Genomic DNA, 19086 nt, shown 5'->3' with positions numbered 1-19086 from the left:
ATAGGAAAGGTTGTGTGATATTTGCAAATGAATTGTTCATACAGTAAAAGAGATGAAAGACTTCCTGTGTTCCCAAAACCTTGTGAAATAATCACCCAGTCTGCCCTAAAAACAGGCTTCAGGGAGGACCAAAGTGGGGAAAGGACTCAAATCTGTTTGTCTTGGAAGTCATGGTTGCACGTGGTATTGGCCAAGTTGGATGCTCCGGTGAGGTTTCGTCTCTTTCAAAAAGTGCTCTGTGAACCCTTCTGCACTACCTCTAAAGGAAGCATTCTGGTCATTCACACTCGGGGGGGAGGATGCATTCCTGATGACCAACAGACCGGTTACAATGCTGCTGCTTTTTTCTCCAAGCAGAAAATATATCCATTGGTTTACATTGTAGTGTCTTGACGATGTGTTGAGAAACCAGTCTAGCTCTAAAAAGATTCAGTGGGTGATCCAAGTAGCACTTGAGATTTAAATCTGCAGGTGTTTTATTGTAGTAAGAGCTAAAAATATAAAAGGTAGGTTTACTTTTCTTAGAATGATTTACATTAAAAAAGTCTTCCAGTTTTGTTCCATTTATCGCTGACTTTAATGTGTGGACAGAGTAACACTACAGTGTAATGTGTTCTGACAATCTTGCACAATGAAAATCAAAGTGAATATAATGTAAGTCCAGATTTTAATATTTTGTTTAAAAATAATGTGATATACAAATGCAAATGATATGGGATGAGAAGCACCTTTAGGTTGTTCACTTTGGATTTTTTTTTCTTTTCAATTTAGCAGCATATCAGTGATGCATAATGTGTAAATAAAAAAAGACCAACTTCATAAACTTAGGGAATATCCAGTTAGTGGAACACTTGTTTTGGCTGGCTTTGAGAATTCCTTCTCACTTGGACTGTAAGCACACTGTTTCAAGCTCTTTCCATTATAAGTTAACAAATTATTTCCACTTCTTTTTAACCTTTCACATTATAATATTTTGTTTCTGAAGAAAAAAAAAACACTCAGTTTCCTTAAAAAGTATAGCAGCAGTTCTCTTGGGATTTATACCCCACACTTTTGTACACCCATCATTGTCTTTACAACACAGTTGCTGGGAAGCAAATTGGGTAGCCAGTCATACAAGTAAATGGGTGACTGTTAAGGCAATGTTACCATGTCTGGCTAATCTCTGGTTTGTGCAAACAAACACCACTAAAGCAGGTAAGAGTGAAAACTTGTAACTGCTCAGCTTTTGTTTATGAAAATTAAACTGCTCTTAAGCTTTTTCAATCTGGACATACAGAAGGAAAACATTAGTAAATAAAAACTCAAGGCAATGCAGAAGTGCTGATTATTTGAAATAATACGAAGTATCACAACATCCCACTTATACAATTTTGTTGTACAGTCTAGAACACCCTCAGTAGTGCAGTTACAACCATGTACATTTCCTACTTTACTTTTGCCTCTTACAAAATGAAGTCTGACCTACAACAGAGCCTCTGTCACTCAATGACAGGATGCACACCACAAAAGTCCTTCACTGACAACAGTCTGATCTGCTGTCATATATCAAAACAGTTAAAAACTTGAGCATAAGTGAGCATTCATGTGGGGTCCTCATACTTTCAGCAGTTCTCCTCTCATACAGTCTCTGCAGATGAGAAAATAAACATGTGCTGATATACAAACTGTCCAAAGTTACCATCACACTGCCATAATCAGTTTTACATGAGAAGCTTCAACGTGCATCTGCAGAGGTATATCAGTTTATTGCACACATGATTCATAAATGGTATCTTTAAAATTATTTGGAGAGTATCTGTTTTTGTCATCCTATCTCCAGCACTCTGGGTTAGAAATAGATGATGATAGCTGATTATACTTAATAACTGCTCACACAAGTTTAATTTCATATATTTAACGCAGTCCTGCACAGCAAAAATCCCAATGCTGAATTAACACCTAGTGTTTAACTCTTGTAGGGTTCATTTTGGTCCAGCTGGACAGCGTAGCTGTTTAAACACTGGGGTGCATTTTTTCCCTTTTTTGCTGTGTGATGACTGGTACACAGACACCAGGGCAGTGGGCACAGTGGTATCCATTCACCTTTTTCCTCCTAATAATAGTTTTTGCAAGGCTAACATTTTTACTGTTTCTCCAGCTGCTTTGATGCTGGCTGACAAGGTTAAACCCAGCTATCCTAACTATTCATACTGTAAATGTACAAACATGTTTAAAAAGGCAAACAACTGAAAAACATTTGGATGAGATGAGATAATTCAAGAAAACCATAAAATGGCTTTATCACTTTAATACTGATGTCCTGTAAAATTTGTCCTACTCCTTCCAAAACTACATAAAAGATAATATGTTAATCATTTGCATTTATTGGTAGTCTATACACCTGATACTGTATGAAGAGAGGTTTTACCTTGACTGAGTGTCTTGCTGGTGCTCTCCATCTTTCATCAACCAGTGATCTTTTGGTGGTGCTTTCTCCACAGTCTCTTCTTTCCCTTCTAAATTTTTCTTTGCTGCCATAGGAACTCGAGTGTCGAAATTCTGAAAAATACTTTGTCGCTCTGAGCTGAGATACTCAGAATTAGTTTCAAGCTCCCTACAGTTAGTCTGGTCATCATGCCTCTTTGAATGTTTGTTGATATATTTATCATCCTCAACAAACTGGTGGCTTGCTTGCCACTTTGAAGACCCATTTTCATAATTGGAACCATCATCTTCATCCAGTTGCTGGTTATTTGTTTTCTTCCTGTTGCACTCAGACGTGTGCTCCTGTTCTTTGAGGGGCTTGAAGCTGCTGATCTTCACAAGGTTGTTCTTTAGATCATAATAGCTGCTCTCCTCCCAGTGGTCCAGCTCTTCTTTGTGCTGCTGGAGAGGCAGTATCTCATCCCCTGAAGCCATCTTTTTACTCTCATCCTTTTCCAAAGTGTGTAGCATGTGTACTATCCTAGAGTGCTCATCTTTGTTAGTGTTACAAAACATTTTGTTTGTTTGGCTTTTCTGCTGCTCCAAAAACCTATAATCAGTTTCTCTTTGCTTAACTTTGCTGTTAAAATTTGGCATGTCTACAACAACCTTAGATGGCTGAGGAGCATCCTCTAAGGCAGGGGGTTCATGGTCCCTGTAATGAATGGCAGTGAAGTCTGGAGATGGAACCTGAGAAGCTCCCAGAATTGTTTTTGGGGAAAGTTTCTGTACTTGAGCAGGCAGAGACTTAGAGGAGGGTTTATTTTTATCCTCCTGAAGGCATGAATCATCTGAGCAAAAAGAGGTTGTGGGCATATTACTGAGCAATGGCTCTGCAGCCAACTGCGACTCTGTCAAGCTACTACTGTACGGTTTATCGGCCTCCCATATGGGCACGTCCATGGCTGCCATGAGTTTTGACTGTTCTGAGAATGGGCTCTGGATAATGCTTTGCTTTAAAGTCTCTAGTTCCTCAGGCAGTTTGCTCTTGCTCTTACTAAGGAATGGATCCAGCAGACTACCAGTCTGGACACTAAGGCTGTGGGTAAGGACTGGCGAAAACCCATCTGCTCCAGTGCTGCTACAAGTGACGTTAGAGTCAGTGTTCCTTGCTTTGCTGGTGTAGTCAGATATGTTGCCCTCCTTTTTAGTGCAAATAGTACTGTGGCTGGTGCTTTTGTAAATACTTCCATTACTGGAATTGCTGCTGGTGGCGATGTTGCAGTTGCTGCTTTCTTTTTTGTCAGTTGTCAATAGGTTCTCCTGTCCACATATGGAAGATGAGCTTGTGTAGGATTTGCTGGTGCAATTGGTGTTTCTGTGATTTACATTACAATCAATTTTCCTGACAATGTTAGTCAAGTTCATTATGCTTCCATCAGTATAACTACTGTTTTTCATCTGATTAGCACTATTTGACACACTTGCACTGGCTGTGCCACCAACTATGCTAATGGTTGTGCCAGGTCCACTGGTTCCTGTCTCAGTTTTTTCACCACGTCTGTGATCCGCTCGGCTTACTGAGCTGCTCTCAGCTTTCATTGAGAATAACCCATTTCCAGTTTCCTTTGTGAAGATCCCATGTCGAACAGTGACTTGTGGTGTATCCACCACTGATTGGTGCCTTAGAGGGGAAACTTGGGTTATACCTGGCTGGGTGACTATGACCCCTCCTTTCCATCCTATCAAACTACACTTTGGCGCATGTGGTATGTAGCCAGAGCTTGCAGAAGTGGACTTAACAGAGACACAGTGTTGGGGAGACTGTTGATAGGATTGCCTTTGTGATGATTTAGGTGTAGCTTGGAACACAGTGTTGAACATCTTCCTTCTTGTGTCCTCAATTTCCTCAGGAGACCAGCTGATGCCTTGTTTCAGCCTCTGAGCTGTGAACCAGAGCTTAATCTGCTCCTCTGGGAAACCAGACACCACAGTCAAATAACAGAGCTCTGCCTTGGTGGGGTATGGAAACTTGCCGAAAGAAGTCTTAAGGAAACTGCTTAAGTCCATGGCGGGATCATAGGTGGGAATGCTGCTTAAAGGAATCATTACTTTTGGGAGATCACTGTTTGATATGGGACCAGATGGGATAGAATGCCTTAAGTTCTGTGTTACTGGTATGCCATGAGTGTTTGGCAGTTTCATCACTGAGACAGAACCAGTACCAGTCAGAACTTGTGCTTTTGATGGGGGAAAATTCCTCCCTGTGGTGCCATTAGCTACTGTCATGGCCTTGTCAACACTAAACTCTGGCCTCTGTACCTCAACTGTGTGAGAAACTACAATTTTCTTGTGCTCCCCTTTGACCATCATCTTCATTATTGGGGTCTTAGTAATGGATATACCAGTCTCACTGAAATCCTCTCTTTCTGTAAACAGTGTCTGTTCCACTCTTATAACTCCATCTCGCTTAGTAACCTGCAAAGATACTTTGCCAGGACTCCCTGCTGTGTGCAGCTTGGGATGTATTTTTGCGTTATGCAATGCCAGACCCTCAAACTTTGCCAGTGAAACCTTGCAATTCAGGCAGTAAAATATTGGTTGTGTGTGAAAGTCCATATGGCTGCTGTCCATGTGGTTGAGGAAAAGGTTCAGATCTGACATTTCAAATCCACATGGTGGGCAGCTGTATGTTCCCCTTTCACAGTATGATTTGTTGCCATCATGTCTGAAAACAAGGGGGATCTTCTGTTCCTCTTCCTCCTGACCAGAGATGCTCAAGATGCTGTCTTCAGGTATAGTAGGCAGGAGTTCTGGTAAACATCCCAGCATGATTTCGTCTCGCAGGTGTTTGTTCTTGGATGGAATCATGCAGGGAATGGTGGACTTCCTTTTGCTGGCCATGTTGCAGGGCTAATTGTGAAAAATGATCTAAGAGTCAGGACCATGTACAGGAATTTTATGGAGCTTCAGTGTCATAGAACAGCCATGATGACATCACATGTCTTCAGTGTAGAACTTTCCCCCATTGCACAGTAGTGATCTAGCAACACACTAGGAGTCTGTGGATGAACAAAACAATGAAATAAAAGTAACATGAGGTAAGTAGAGATACTAGCAATAAACCAGAGAAGAATAAAAAATAACTATTCACTGGAAAGAGCATTTATCATCAGGTACGTAATCTGCTTTGAAAAGCATGGACACTAAACAAAGTTCACTTTTGGCAGTGGAGACATTCTTATATGAATCAGATTTAGTGAAGCAGAAGCCTTGCTTTTCTATATAAATATATGAATGTTGACCAAAAGGCACAAATACAGGCAAGAAATTGAAAAGAACAGTAATAGCAATAAACGTACATGAATAGATGAATGAGTAAAAGACAGTGCCCACCACCAAACCACTGCCACTTTTTTTAGGCACAAAATCAGTTCTATCAAAAAACCTGGATTTGTAGTTTTACATATTGTGCCAGACCCACATATGCTATCCCCCCCCCCCACCCATATCTCCTGTCTGCTCACCAGACTCCCCCGCACGCTACTCCTCAGGCGGTTCAGGGCCTTTTCAGGTTCATCTGTGGTTCACATTTTTCCGCCTGTTCTGTTTTAACAATTATGTAAATATCTTGTAATGATTGTTACTCTGGGCGCTCAACCATATGCAGCATAGTTTATGAGTTTGGAACATAAAATTTGAAACTAAAGACAGTTCTGTGTGTGTGCATCCAAAATGCTCTTAAGGTACTCTGAGTGTGCTTTCCCAATGCTCTCACAATACTCAGTGTGTGCATCTCCAATACTCTCACAGTACTCTGTGTGAACATCCCAAACACCCTCACCATAGTCAGACAAATTTCTCCTCAGCTGTCCTAGCAGGACTACAGTTTTTTGTCTCTGACTTTGTCTTCCTCTCCAAGCTTTTCCATCTGTTAGCACCTAACTTACTTTGTCTCATTTGGAGAGTCTCAGTCATCGTGCCAATAAATAGCCACTGAATAATTATACTATCATTCTTTATTTTCCATGCAATAGGCATCTCTAAAATGTGTTAATGGAACCATTTGCACTTTTGATTTGGGTTTGGTTCTCTTCAACATGTCTTTCATTAGACTATAAAAAGTATTAGACTATATAAAAGACTATAAAGTATTGTATAAAAATGTGGTGTTCGTGTGTGAATTTTTTTTCAGTGACTGCCTGTCTTTTAAATAAAAGATGAAACCGTTCTGGAATTAAAAAACCCTGAGCTGACTGCCCAGAATACACTGTGCTCCCAGACAGAGCTGTGACGTCCTCTCTCCAACTCACTCTTTTTATTTCTCATGACGGCTCCCTTCCTGCCAGGGGAGAAAAATTTAAACTAGGTCACCAGCATCTTATGCTGTAATCCCACTTCTCTACATCCAGACATGGGCATTTACTGTACGTTGAGCTGAGAGGTCATAAGACATTCATTAAATCACACTGCTCTTAACCTTTCCCCCAGTTACAGCTGGGTTAGAAAAAGCATTATATACCAGTATACCTAGTATAAGGATTAACAATGAGGCTTTTTTTAAATAAATAAATTTTAAAAATAGACAGAATGCTCTATTTACTATTCAAAATTAATTAAGCTCTGTATAAAATGATTGCATTTCTACAAATTTAGGTTACTTTACGCATTTTCTGACAAAGTACAAAAAATGTAATTATGGGAGTTCGCAGGTGGTGTGAAGGGAAGGGAGTGAAACATTACTATCTTCTACCACACAGGCACCGGAGCACTTGCTTGATTACCACCTGAGAAAGAAGGGGTAGTTCGGAAAATGTCACATAAAAAGCAGGTCACTCATCAAAGAGTTGGGATGCTTTATCTGGCAAACAAGCCATATGATTAGACACAGGACAAGAGGTTTCCAGACTATTCCAGACAGTGAGCTATTGAAAAGTACACTGTGAAAGAGGGGACTCGTGTTTCAGCTCAGGGGTGAACTATGCACTCCTCCACAAAACACTCTACCTTCTACTGTGTGTTTCCTGATACTTTTGTTACCCATATGGCAGACCTAAATGCCTTTTCACCTCAAGCAACCTATGGAGAGAAAGTACTGAAGGTACTGAAACATCTAACATGTCTCAAAATTAGTGAAGACTAATGATCTATAGAGATAGCATAATAATATGGCTTTGGTATACACAATATTGAGCTGATTTGTATATTTTAATGGTTAAAATGATTAAATTGATTTTAAATTATTTTTTAATTAAAACACAAGTGAATAGACCATCTGGAAATATACTGAAACTGCTTATACATAACACTTTACTGAATACACAGTGTGCTTAAACATAATAATCTACTAAATCATAACTTGCAACAAGACTAATACATAACCTCTAATTATTATACATTTTTTATTAAGTTAAACTCTCACAAAACCCTACTGGTTACAGTGCAAATTAGGCTATTTAAATAAAGGAGTTGTAATTTATTACAATGTATATTCTAAACTTTTTTTTTTTAAATTTATTTATACATAACTATTGCTCTTTTTAGATTTTCATGAGACCTACTGTACTATGGTTTACATTATGCTGCACCATAAGCAGTTCAGTAACATTTTAGGCAGAATTTGCTACAGTATGATTTGTTACAAATCATGGTTGTTATTTTTTTCCTTCAATATCCAATACTGTTTGTTGTTGTTTTTTTTGCTGATGTCACTCCAATAATGATTGAAACAAGATATTTTTTATGTATTATAATACATTATTATTAGATATGTGTATTATTTATTACAGTATAAAAACATACAAAGTAAGTAAAAGTGGCTTTGTATTTACTATGGCATGTGATTTTAGTAGATGCAAAATGGATTTTATTCACACTACTTTCTTCTCTCACTACTGATTAAAGCACTGCCTGCTTGTTCCTGCTTGAACTCATGGTACAACACTTAATGAGGCAGCTATGGCATCTTTCCTCAGCAGAAACACTGGTGTGCCAGGTGTACAAACAAAAAAACTCACTGTGTTAGGCTGCTTCTTGTCAACTGTAATGCAGTATGCATTGAATTCGGTTGTGCTGTAAATGAACAAAGTAAATGTGATGAAATGAAATTTAGCCGTGTTAAGAGTTAGACGCCCATCTTTAGGTTAACGAATACTAGGATCGGCTGGTCCTCTTCAGTGTCTTCAAGTGTGGCAGGGTTTCATCCAGTCTGACTCCACGTAATGGCACCTCCATTTACAAGGGAAATGTGATACTAAGCTGGAAGCAATAGTCTGTGCTGTGCCCTTTCCACTGGCATGCCTTTGTTACATTTCCTGTATGTCTGGATATACATGTGCCAGGTTGTGAGAGGAGCATGCGACAACATGCCATCATCTCCCACTGCATTGTATGTGTGAGGTTTTTCATTTATATGAGAGTCGAACATGTCCACATTAATTATGTAGACTCAAGCTCCACTGAGACGTCCTATAACAGTTCACCTTCATTTACGGATGTGACTTATTAGTGAAATGCCAGCAGTAAGGGCTTTTAAGTCCCCTCAGCTATTTCTGGGAAACCCATACTTTTAATGTATACCTAATCACGTGTGTGTGTGTGTGTGTGTGTGTGTGTGTGTGTGTGTGTGTGTGTGTGTGTGTGTGTGTGTGTATGTGTGTGTGTGTGTGTGTGTGTGCACGCGTGTGGTGTGTGAACATTGCAATGTGTCAGGTGCCATCAGCACTACCCGCCTGTCCCCCCCTACCTCAGTCACTACTGAAGGGGCTGCTGGGAGGCCAGTCTGCACTGCCACTCATGTGTTAACATTGCCATAGCAACCCGTCTCCCTTCCGTTCACTTGCCCGCCACACACTCAGGGGACTAGATCCTCTGTTCCTCTGCTCACACACTTGGGGGACGTCTTTTATACCCTCCAAAAAAGACCAAATTCCAAGCTTTTTGCACCATTACAGGACTTGCCAATTTTAGAATTTTGAAATAACCAAAGACTTTGCTCTGTCCTTTCTGCTGCCATAACATATACTAAACAAAAATGCATTTCAGTTTGGTTCACATTTTATAAAAAATATGAAAGATGTTGCTTTCTGAATGATTGCATAGTCTCGTGAGAAAAGTCTACCAAAAAGGACCATGCAGGGGTTTGCTGCCAGAATTCACTTCTTATTGCGCAACACATACTAGATAAGCACTGATGAGATGTGCTTACTTTGATAGCCAGGATGATACTGATTAAAAACAAAATGGAAGATGGCGGAGCTCTATGAATTGTACTGTCCAGCCTAAAATGGCTGACATTGTAACCACAGACAAGTGCCAGGTCTCAGCAAATGCCAGCTCCTTCACACCAAGCCGCACTCACAGAGTCGAAACACTTGCTGCGGGAGCACTGCTCCTGGTAAACCCCACCAAGTTTGTTTCGAAAGCAGTGGAGATAGGTGAAGATTCCTTTAAAAAGGGTTTTGGGAATACTTTTCTATCTCTGTGATCATTTGTGTGTGTGGATATAAAACATGCCCACCCTCCTTTAAGATTGAAAAATAATCTCTGAATCCAACAATTTGAAACATTCTGAGAGACATCAGAGGCTCTTTATTCTATATTATTTCTTATTAACGATTGTCACCTGCATGATTGAAATGGATCGACAATGCAACTTATTTAAAATGTTTGCAGACGCTTACACGTATTACAGTTGATTCTGCCTTCTGAATTCAAAGCATGCTACATAAATTAGCTATATAAATAAATAAATTGTGACCAAATGAACATCTTTAAAATGAACAACTTTTAAAACAAAGAATTAAGGGGCCTCTTTGTGTGTGTGTGTGTGTGTGTGTGTGTGTGTGTGTGTGTGTGTGTGTGTGTGTGTGCGCGTGCGCGTACGTGTGTGTGTGCGTGTGTGTGTGTGAGAGAGTAATATTTTATAACAAGACAATAGAAAATCATTTATGCACGATGGTTGGTATGGGTGTCATCATATTCCATTATAATGGCCTATTCTAATAATAAATTACCAATTTCTCATAATTACATAAATTAAATAATTAGATATGAATGATCAATAGATGATAGGTTAGATAGAAAAATATTTTGGGATTTTATAATTTGTTGTTATTTAGTCAAACAAAACTGGTGTTTTTTCTCATGATTACCATCATATTCATATAAATTAATTTACATCATAAACTGACAATCAGGATCTTTGCATTATTCCACATACGTAATCTAAAGAAACAAGTCACACATGTTCCTTGTCCTTAACTGCTTATGATTACAACGAAAGACAATATGTCTGGCCTTATTGGAACAGTTCAGAGGGGCCAGAGGAGGGATGTTCGCATATCCCAAAACAGCTGTACTTCACACGACTGCTGGAAAACCAAGATAAAACGTCAGGAACTAGACATCTCAAACTTTTATGTTTTAATAAACTTTTACTCAGATATTTTTCCTAGGATTGCTTTAAAAAAAAAACAATTAAGATGGAGTAAATGAGCTAAGTCAGAGGAGAAATACAGCACAATATAAAGGTCTTTGCATATCATATAGAGTGCACGGACGCTATAAACAGTAGTGAACACAAACCGCCCTTTCTTACGAACACACGAGAACCAGGAGAGCACGAGTCCACGCTGAGTGCTGACAGATCTTGCCCTAGATTACACTACGTTGCAGAGCCTTGTTGATACTGGTATTTACAAGGCGTGATTTCGGAGTAGGATTTTTATTTTTTTTTTAAGGCGAGCGATGTTAAGATTCTGCACACCTTCCGCATATTAACAGGTGAAATGGCATACTTTGTAAGCGTATTGGCTGTAGGCTATAGTTATCTCGCAGTACTGTAGTTAACTGAAAACGATCTCAATTAGTCAAAACCTCGCTTTATCTTTCTTTAGGCCTTTTTTTTTAATTTAAGAATGAGAATAATCGCTTTTTATTATTTCTTCCTCCTGGGTCGTATCTTGTAATATAATGATGTTCGTCGTCTCGAATTTTACTTTACGAAACAACAGCCTTTAAATCCGAAGAAGGAAAAGGCGCTGAAAAGGACAAGCCTATCGCGCGTACAGTAAGATCAGACGGGCTCGCGAGCCTGTAGCGTGCGAATAATCGAATTGGAAGCAGATAGAACACCGAGTAACCGAAATATTTTTAAACTGTAACGAAGTAGCAAGTTAACCCTTTCACCTTTGTGCTAACACGCTAGTAACTTTCATTTAATAACACGAAAGTTGCATTGTTTAGCGCGGAGCAAAGACGCAAGTGTTGACTATTCCCAAAATTTTAACTAAGCACTCCTCATCTACTGTCGCCATTTTATACATAGGCGACTTCATGTAAACTGCGTTGACTGCTGCTTCACCGCATGAGTAGAATAACAAGCTATGCCAGTCTAACGTAAAGTAACCTCCGTTGAGAAGGTTTGAATATTCTCTATATATGTAAGTACAACTTGCATGAGGTAAAATCCCCTACCTTTTCGCTGGTCCGGTGTTTAAGAATGAAAATCCGTTATTGATAAAGAAATGAATAGCATTAGATTAGCTCCGCTGTGGGTCTCTGGGGAGGAGGAGGGGTTCAGCCCTCTCCTCAGATGAACCCTATGAACTAGTGTGAACCCGTCGGTGACCACGGCAAGGTACATTTACTCCTTTAGGACTCACTCATTGTGCCGGTTTGACACTGGTGCGAGTGAGAGAGGCAAGAAACGTACGCCGTGCGTTCTCAAACAAGGGCACGTGATTAAAAGCGTCACCCAAACCCAAAAATCCTGCCCCTCTTTTGAGGACAGAGAGAGGGTGAATCATATGCACACGTCTGACAGCCTCAAAATGGAGCAGAACATTTCGGTCACTGGGTCTTTAAATGAATAGAGTCTTTAAGATTTAAAACAATGTAACTGAATTTAGTAATTATTATTATTATTATAGATTGGATATCATTTTCTAAGTGATGACCATACTATAGTTCAGCATAGTAATAGTTTATTGCTGGTTTGATACTTAATAATATAGTAGACGTTTTAGCTTAAGTAACAGCATAAAAGAATATTTAACTCTATGCCATGATTTGAAGCATGCCTGGATGTTATTATGAAGATTACTTACACCAATAAAGGCAGTTGACCTGTTTATTTGTGAGCACTTTAAGAAGACATCAGTAAGGACACATCAGGTGAAGTGCCACTTGATCCTTCATGAAATACACACACACACACACACACACACACACACACACACACACTTCCTCCACTGTGCTCTGTGGCTTGCTAGAGGAAAGGCATCAGTTATCCAGGGGCTCCCCCTGACGTCAGAGTGACAATTACATGCGCTATCGCAGCTTCTTTCTGACAGTACAGGTAGGCAGTGGTTAATCTGATTGGATAAAGCTTGTGAACACGTCCATCATGAATTGGTTGCCAGGTGTCTGGTTTTACCTTCTACTCACCAAAAAGCAATATTAGGCTATAATTTGTTATCTGTAAACGTAACGGAATGTTTATTTATATATAATATATGCTTATAGTTTCACATTTAAAGACACTATCTGGGGTTTTGCAAAGCCAATTTTGTTTAAATGTATACTATCAATAAACACTTTAAAATTTGTAGATTCCTTGCTTATTGCCTTCCTCTTGCTCTTTCTTTAGTGTTTATAGACCATTGCCAGGGTTTCTGCACTTATTGTTCAAAATTCTGGACTAAATCTTTCAGAGCAAAACTTCCATTGGGTTTTATCCTAACAAGACTTACTACCACAATGTAGAAAATATTATAGCTTGATTAATTGCTCTAGAACAAACAAACATTATATGTTCCCAGAATACTGTAAACCCCGGCGAAAATAACAATAAAGCAGCTGGTGTTTTACTTTTTAAAAATCTGGCATACTTTAAAATATCTGTAATCATTATCTTAAGCGAATAGTCGTACACAGCCTAAGCGCCGACTATTAAGGCGGTTTACAGCTTTAACCTTCGGTAAGCCTGATCCAGCTCACATAGCTTTCGAGACACTTAACTGGAAGAGAGTGCGTTTGCCTCCAAATTCAAACTCTCGGCCAATGAACGTGAAATCCTCGGTCGAATGAAATACCTACTTTTCGGGCATGTGACCGCAGCATCGCAAACGAGAAACGCGTGTCAGCCAATACCGCGCCGCGGTAGGACGCGACTTCAGAAATGACAGTTCAGCTTTATCACGTTGTCAAGGCGGACGTTAACTCTGCGACACAAGTTGCAATACTCCAAGTATGGCGCTATCGCAGTGTCTGGAGGATTCACCGGGCTGGCGGACTCCACGGATCGGACAGGATTCTAGCTTAAAAGAATTGTATAATGAAAGACACCGGCTTGCTCTGGAAGAACTGATTTCCGGAGGAGCAGATTCCTTTGTGGACTTTCTGAAGAAGGAAAGAATACCGAATTTCCTTTCCGATGAAGAGATCAGACGGATTTCTCGTGCCGCAGTGGTACCTAGGTGCGTTTCCTTAATCGGGGATGAATCCCATTTAGATCAGTCTGGCACTTTGGACTGTTCGTCGGTCACATACTTCCCCGAAATATCTGACATAGAGCCCCCGCTTTTAGAGATCGGTTGGCCCGCTTTCACAAGGGGTTCGTTCCGTGGAGTTACCCGCGCTGTTGCATACTTCCAGCCAAGCTATGGCGAGTGCATTTACAGCTGTAAAGAGGCGGCAAGAAGGATGATCAAAAGTGCCAAGGAGGTAATTCTTACTGTTCACGTTCACGTAATGTGTAAAACGGTCGCTATATCGTATAGTTGAACTGTTAATAGAGAATCACCTTTGGGGTAGTTCTGTGCAATAAAAGCAAGCGGGCTGTTCAGTTTAAAGGAGTTTCACAAATGACTGGCTGCATATTAACGCTCTGATTTAATCAAGAATTTAGCTTTATCTACAAAATAATTATTTTATGCTGTGCTGTCAAGCATTGAATTGTATTAATAAAACGATCGCCGCTGAAGTTATTCATCACCAATAGCGCATGTTTAGGTTTAGAACATTCTTTTGTTCTCTATGGCAGCCCTGCTGGTAAGTGCACACTGTTCCTCCTTTTTCTCCCCGATTTTCTCCCCACATGAAGAGTAAATGTAAACTACCACTTTGCCTTCCGTGACCACAGGACAATGTAGGGCGAACCATTTTTGAAATGAATGTTATTAACAAAAGAAAACAAGTTTACTGAACAAACAGTAGAAGAAATGGTTATTTATTTTGGTGCACATATTAGGGAGGTCCGATCAAAAATGCTGTGACTATTTTTAATCTTTATTAAAAATAATTTCTTAAATAGTACATTATTAAGCAGATCACACGTTAATGATATTTAGGCTTTTTAAAGAAATAGACATAGTCTCTGAAATAATAATTTAACACATATATAAGACCATTTCTGTTAGCCTGGGGTAATGAGCAGTCATCCCCATGGGTTATTTTTTACAGAATGACAGGAATGTGTACAGGAATCTTTCACACTTGGCTGCAGCCTCCAGAGAGTGAACCTGGAGCTTCAGAGGTGCCATAACATGTCCCTTACTCAGTCATGAGGCTTTACATTCTGAGAGAACTCATTTTGCAGTTAGGCCTGCAGGCGGCTTGGCTTGTACATCTGTTTTAATGCCAAAAGTAAAAGATGTTCATAAAGACACAGACAGGACAGTGGGTGTTTGCATCCCAGGGTCATGATGAAGAACCCCACTAAACAGAGGGAACCAGCTTTGGGTGATTGTTTTGTTTTCGTTTGCAGGTCATTGCCATAGTAACAGACTCGCTGACGGACTTGGATATTTTCCGCGACCTGCAGGAGGCGTGCTGCCAACGTCGTGTGCCTGTGTACATCCTCCTGGACCAAACTTCTCTCCCAGCGTTCCTGCAGATGTGCAAAAACCTGAATGTACACCTCGATGAGCTCCAGGTAGCTGCTTGTGGAGTACATTACCCCTCCTGACAAAACCACATAGTAGACTCACTAATTTATTGACAGTTCTAAATAGTGCTTACCAATCCTCTCATCTAAATGGCTTATATTTTGAACTAAACAATAAATTATGATAATAAAGATGATAAAGCAGTTTTATTACCTGAGGGTTTTCCTTTGGGCTTTTTAAACTGGTCCACTAAAAATCGCTTTGTTTTTATTGAAGCATATGAGAGTGAGGACCATAACGGGATCTACTTACTACATGAGATCAGGTGCACGCATCACGGGTAAAGTTCATGAACGATTCATGCTAATTGATGGCAATAGAGTGGCTACTGGTTCCTACAGGTAAGACTCACAGACCCAGACTCAAACACTCATAAACATTATTCAAATGGGATTGGATTTACGTGGAGAGGTGGTATTATGTAATTATTACCCACCATCATCAATGATTTTATTCCAGTCTGAATCTGCCATGTCAGTCATTTTTACAGAACTCCCGTATCACTAAAGATTCCAGTGCATTATGCCTACAATAAAACATTCTGTAGAAATAACCCCAGGTTATTTTAATCCTGTGCAAATTGCTTTGCCAGCAGATGTTCCAACATATCTTGTGGAAAAGCCATTTTCTTGCTTTCTTCAGGCATGGAACCGATCGAGGAAACATGTACTTTAGTTACATTCTTCAGCATATACTACCCAAAGGCCTTCTCCAGAGCAATTCTTCTGATCGCTGTAGGGTCTATTACCTGTTAATAGCTTGCTAATTTATTTCTAAGTTATTGTTTCTATAAATGGTTATATAAAATATCAACATTTTGCGTAAAAGATTACTGACAAGTGAGTGAGGAATTTGACTCAACTCTAAGTCTCCTGATTCATAATGGTCATAAATAGGTAATGGTTAATTAATATTTTATGATGCAATTATGTTTTGTAGATGTGGTCAATAAAAACTGCATATTATGCATGGACATTTTGTTTGATTAATGCATAATTTAAGTAGCCACTCCCATCTCTGTAATTTCTTATCTTGTGCAAATCACTCATAAACATTACAGGTGCGTTGAGGTAAAATTACTTTATGGGCATATATCTGAAAAAATTACTTTCCAAATAGGACTGTAGACCCAGACACATGGAATCATAGAGTTGTACTCTGGGCGAGTCACTGAGCTCTGTGGAGGCAGGAGAAGGGTTTGGTACTTTAATGCTTTCTGGTAAGACAGGCAAATGAGCAAAAATTTATTTTAAACAGCTGTGAAAAGAACAACTTAGGATGTATATTCCCTTTTATTTATGAAGAGCTCAGAGTTTCCACAGGCTGCTGTTTATCCGTGAATCTGAGTGGTGGTGGCCAAAGCATACAGAGGAGAAAAAATGATACCAGTGAACCTAACTCCTGGATATTTTTGAAAATCTACAAGAGGCTCCAGTCGAGAGTCCAGTCCATTGTTTTTGGCCACACCCAGTTCAACAGCTTGTTAACTAGCTTATGAGTTGAGTCAGGCATGTAAAATCAGGTCAACCACTAAACTGAAGTTCTGTGGCCCTCTGTACTTTAAACATCACTTGTAAAAATGAATTAAGATGTGTTGCTTCATTCATTTATCCTCAGGTTCAACTGGACTGATGGTAAACTCAACAGTAGCAATCTGATTGAGCTATCTGGCCAAATCACTGAGAACTTTGATGAAGAGTACCGGATCCTGTATGCCCAGTCTCTCCCAGTGAACACAAGAGCACCCCCTAGTGTCCGAAACAGTGGCATCTATGACCACCTGCTCCTGAAGCTCCCAGGAACACCTGCTTCCCAGCTAGTCAAGGCAGCAAAACCCGAACTAGCATGCCTGACCAGCACACCCAGCAAATGTCAGGCTGCAGAGATCCAACCGCTTGATAAAGAATCAGAGAAAGAGGACAAGAAGAGCAACCCTGGATCTGACACCTCAACTCTCGGAGATGACTGGATGGATCAGGAGCTCAGAGAGGATGTCATTGGTGCTGGTGACCCTCTGGCGAAGGCTGGGCAGGTCGATGGGTCCAACGGTACTCAGACAGTGGCCACTATGACCTCCCCAGCTGCCTCGTACTGCCACGCGTCCACGCGGACCACCGGTGTCATGTCAGACAGTGCGGTCCAGACAGAAACACCTCAGGAGCCCCACCCAACATCTCCGAGCACCACCTCCGGTGATCAGGACAACAGCTCCAGCGACTCATCCATCTCAAGCTCCATGCCACCCAGGGACAGTCCTGCACCAAAGGAGGTAGAGCACCACCCTGTCACCACCAGCAGGACAGCCGCTGCAGGCAGCAGCCTGAGGGAGTGCTTTTGCAGGCTGGCCAAAGAGCGGCAGCGCCACTATACCACGATTCGTGCCAAGTTGGACCACATGATGATGCTGCTCTCCCACCGCAGGGAGTGGGTGGACTATGCCGGGGCCCTGGGCACTGGCCCACCCAGGGGCTACCCAGGGCAGGTAGAGGGCAGGCACGTCCATAGTGTGATGGACAGTGTGCTTATGGGGACATGGCCAAGGTCAAGGTGTCTGCAGTGAAGTATGTAGGAATGGAGCTAGTGATGGGAAAGTGGGTACGCTAGGCTAAGGGCTAAAGTTAGTGATTTAGGGCTAGGGGTAGTGGATTAGGGCTAAGATTAGGGTTATGGCTATGGTTAAGGGCTTTAGGCATGCACCACATAACATGGTTTAAATGCCTTACCAATATGCATTTAGTCGAAATTGTAATAGGATAGGTGAGGTTTATAGAGAAATGTATGAACTTCAGGTCAAAGGGACTTTACCGCAATGGTACTTCTTCATTTCAACTTTATCTTTGTATTATTACTGTAACCTTTGCCTCTGTGGTATTCAATAAGCCAAAGTATACCGAGGCCAGATTTTGTAGCTGGAGAAGCCAATGCTCAGTTGGTAAGAACATTTCTAAAACTGTTCTTAACCTTGTAATATGTGTTTGATTTTTCCCACATGAAAAAGAATGGAAAAACAGCAAATATTCCACACTCATATCATTAAGGATTCCTTTTTTGATAATGACACTAATGATGTATATAAATTTATCAGAAGAAAAGATAGTTATATGATGACATTATTGTCTTAAAATGGTAGTGTGATGGGAGTAAATCACATACGTTACTTCATCTGTTTTGTTTAAAAGTGAATCAGTTGAGAAATGGTTACAATCACATTTTATACATCTCTTTATGTTTCACTACTGACAATGCACAGGCACTTGGGGACTCTTTCTATCTCTCTGAAAACACTGAAATGGTTTTAGCTATGATTGAATTGGCTTGTAAGTACAACAAATTCTAATAAAGTGTCTTTATTAGCAGTGGTGTTTGCTTTTTACCTTTGTTAAATATTTCACAACACATTTCACAGTGCTCTAGTTTCTATTATAAAATATTTCACAAGTGCTCTTTCTCCAAACCAGCGGAGGCAGCGCTTATCTCAGGTACTCTAGTGGTTCGATCTTGTTAGTGTGTACAGGTGATAATTTATTGCAGTGTTTGAACAGACTGCTGATGGTCACTGGCAGTGTTTAAACAGACATGTTCGTTGGTGGTGTTTAAATGGACAGCTGTTCGTGCAGTTTGATAAATGTTTCACGTGATGAATAGGTTATGCCCAAAGAAGCAGTGTCTGAGTGAAAAGAAATCAGTGTTACTGTGGGTAGCAACAGGAAAGAAATCAAGAGAGACCGGA

General features: G+C 40.3%; 2 protein-coding genes across 5 annotated transcripts; one reads left to right on the top strand and one right to left on the bottom strand.

The window, feature by feature from the left end:
- Nucleotides 1–650: 650 nt before the first annotated feature.
- Nucleotides 651–12145, bottom strand: zhx3a (zinc fingers and homeoboxes 3a). 3 transcript variants are annotated; one of them, XM_081705212.1, is made up of 4 exons: nucleotides 11884–12145; nucleotides 8424–10778; nucleotides 2411–5468; nucleotides 651–1630 (listed from the first exon to the last, which is right to left on the bottom strand). In XM_081705212.1, exons 3-4 carry the CDS (start codon nucleotides 5308–5310, stop codon nucleotides 1597–1599), a joined length of 2934 nt encoding a protein of 977 aa, XP_081561338.1. In that variant the 5' UTR covers nucleotides 5311–5468; nucleotides 8424–10778; nucleotides 11884–12145; the 3' UTR covers nucleotides 651–1596. The 3 variants fall into 3 exon arrangements, with proteins under 3 accessions (XP_081561338.1, XP_081561339.1, XP_026857703.2); XM_081705213.1 differs by having other exon boundaries at nucleotides 8424–10775; XM_027001902.3 differs by lacking the exon at nucleotides 8424–10778.
- A 1442-nt stretch (nucleotides 12146–13587) lies between these two features.
- fam83d (family with sequence similarity 83 member D) lies at nucleotides 13588–18706 on the top strand. 2 transcript variants are annotated; one of them, XM_027001828.3, is made up of 5 exons: nucleotides 13699–13886; nucleotides 13997–14133; nucleotides 15176–15343; nucleotides 15573–15697; nucleotides 16974–18706. In XM_027001828.3, the coding sequence occupies exons 1-5, from the start codon at nucleotides 13844–13846 to the stop codon at nucleotides 17914–17916; spliced, it is 1416 nt and encodes a 471-aa protein (XP_026857629.1). In that variant the 5' UTR covers nucleotides 13699–13843; the 3' UTR covers nucleotides 17917–18706. The 2 variants fall into 2 exon arrangements, with proteins under 2 accessions (XP_026857627.1, XP_026857629.1); XM_027001826.3 differs by having other exon boundaries at nucleotides 13588–14133.
- The last annotated feature ends 380 nt before the right edge of the window (nucleotides 18707–19086 follow it).

This window comes from Electrophorus electricus, chromosome 22 (assembly GCF_041902795.1).
Source record: "Electrophorus electricus isolate QZ-2024a chromosome 22, ASM4190279v1, whole genome shotgun sequence".
In the NCBI taxonomy this organism is placed as follows: Eukaryota; Metazoa; Chordata; class Actinopteri; order Gymnotiformes; family Gymnotidae; genus Electrophorus; species Electrophorus electricus.
This window is presented reverse-complemented; position numbering and strand designations above follow the sequence as displayed.

Excerpts from the sequence above, each read along its gene's own strand:
- zhx3a (XM_081705212.1), bottom strand. The coding sequence starts at position 5,310 with ATGGCCAGCAAAAGGAAGTCCACCATTCCCTGCATGATTCCATCCAAG. Across the intron at positions 1,631-2,410 it reads CAGCAAGACACTCAGTCAAG|AGACTGTATGAGAGGAGAAC; the intron begins GTAAAACCTCTC and ends TCTCATCTGCAG.
- fam83d (XM_027001826.3), top strand. The coding sequence starts at position 13,660 with ATGGCGCTATCGCAGTGTCTGGAGGATTCACCGGGCTGGCGGACTCCA. Across the intron at positions 14,134-15,175 it reads TGATCAAAAGTGCCAAGGAG|GTCATTGCCATAGTAACAGA; the intron begins GTAATTCTTACT and ends TTTCGTTTGCAG. Across the intron at positions 15,698-16,973 it reads GTGGCTACTGGTTCCTACAG|GTTCAACTGGACTGATGGTA; the intron begins GTAAGACTCACA and ends ATTTATCCTCAG.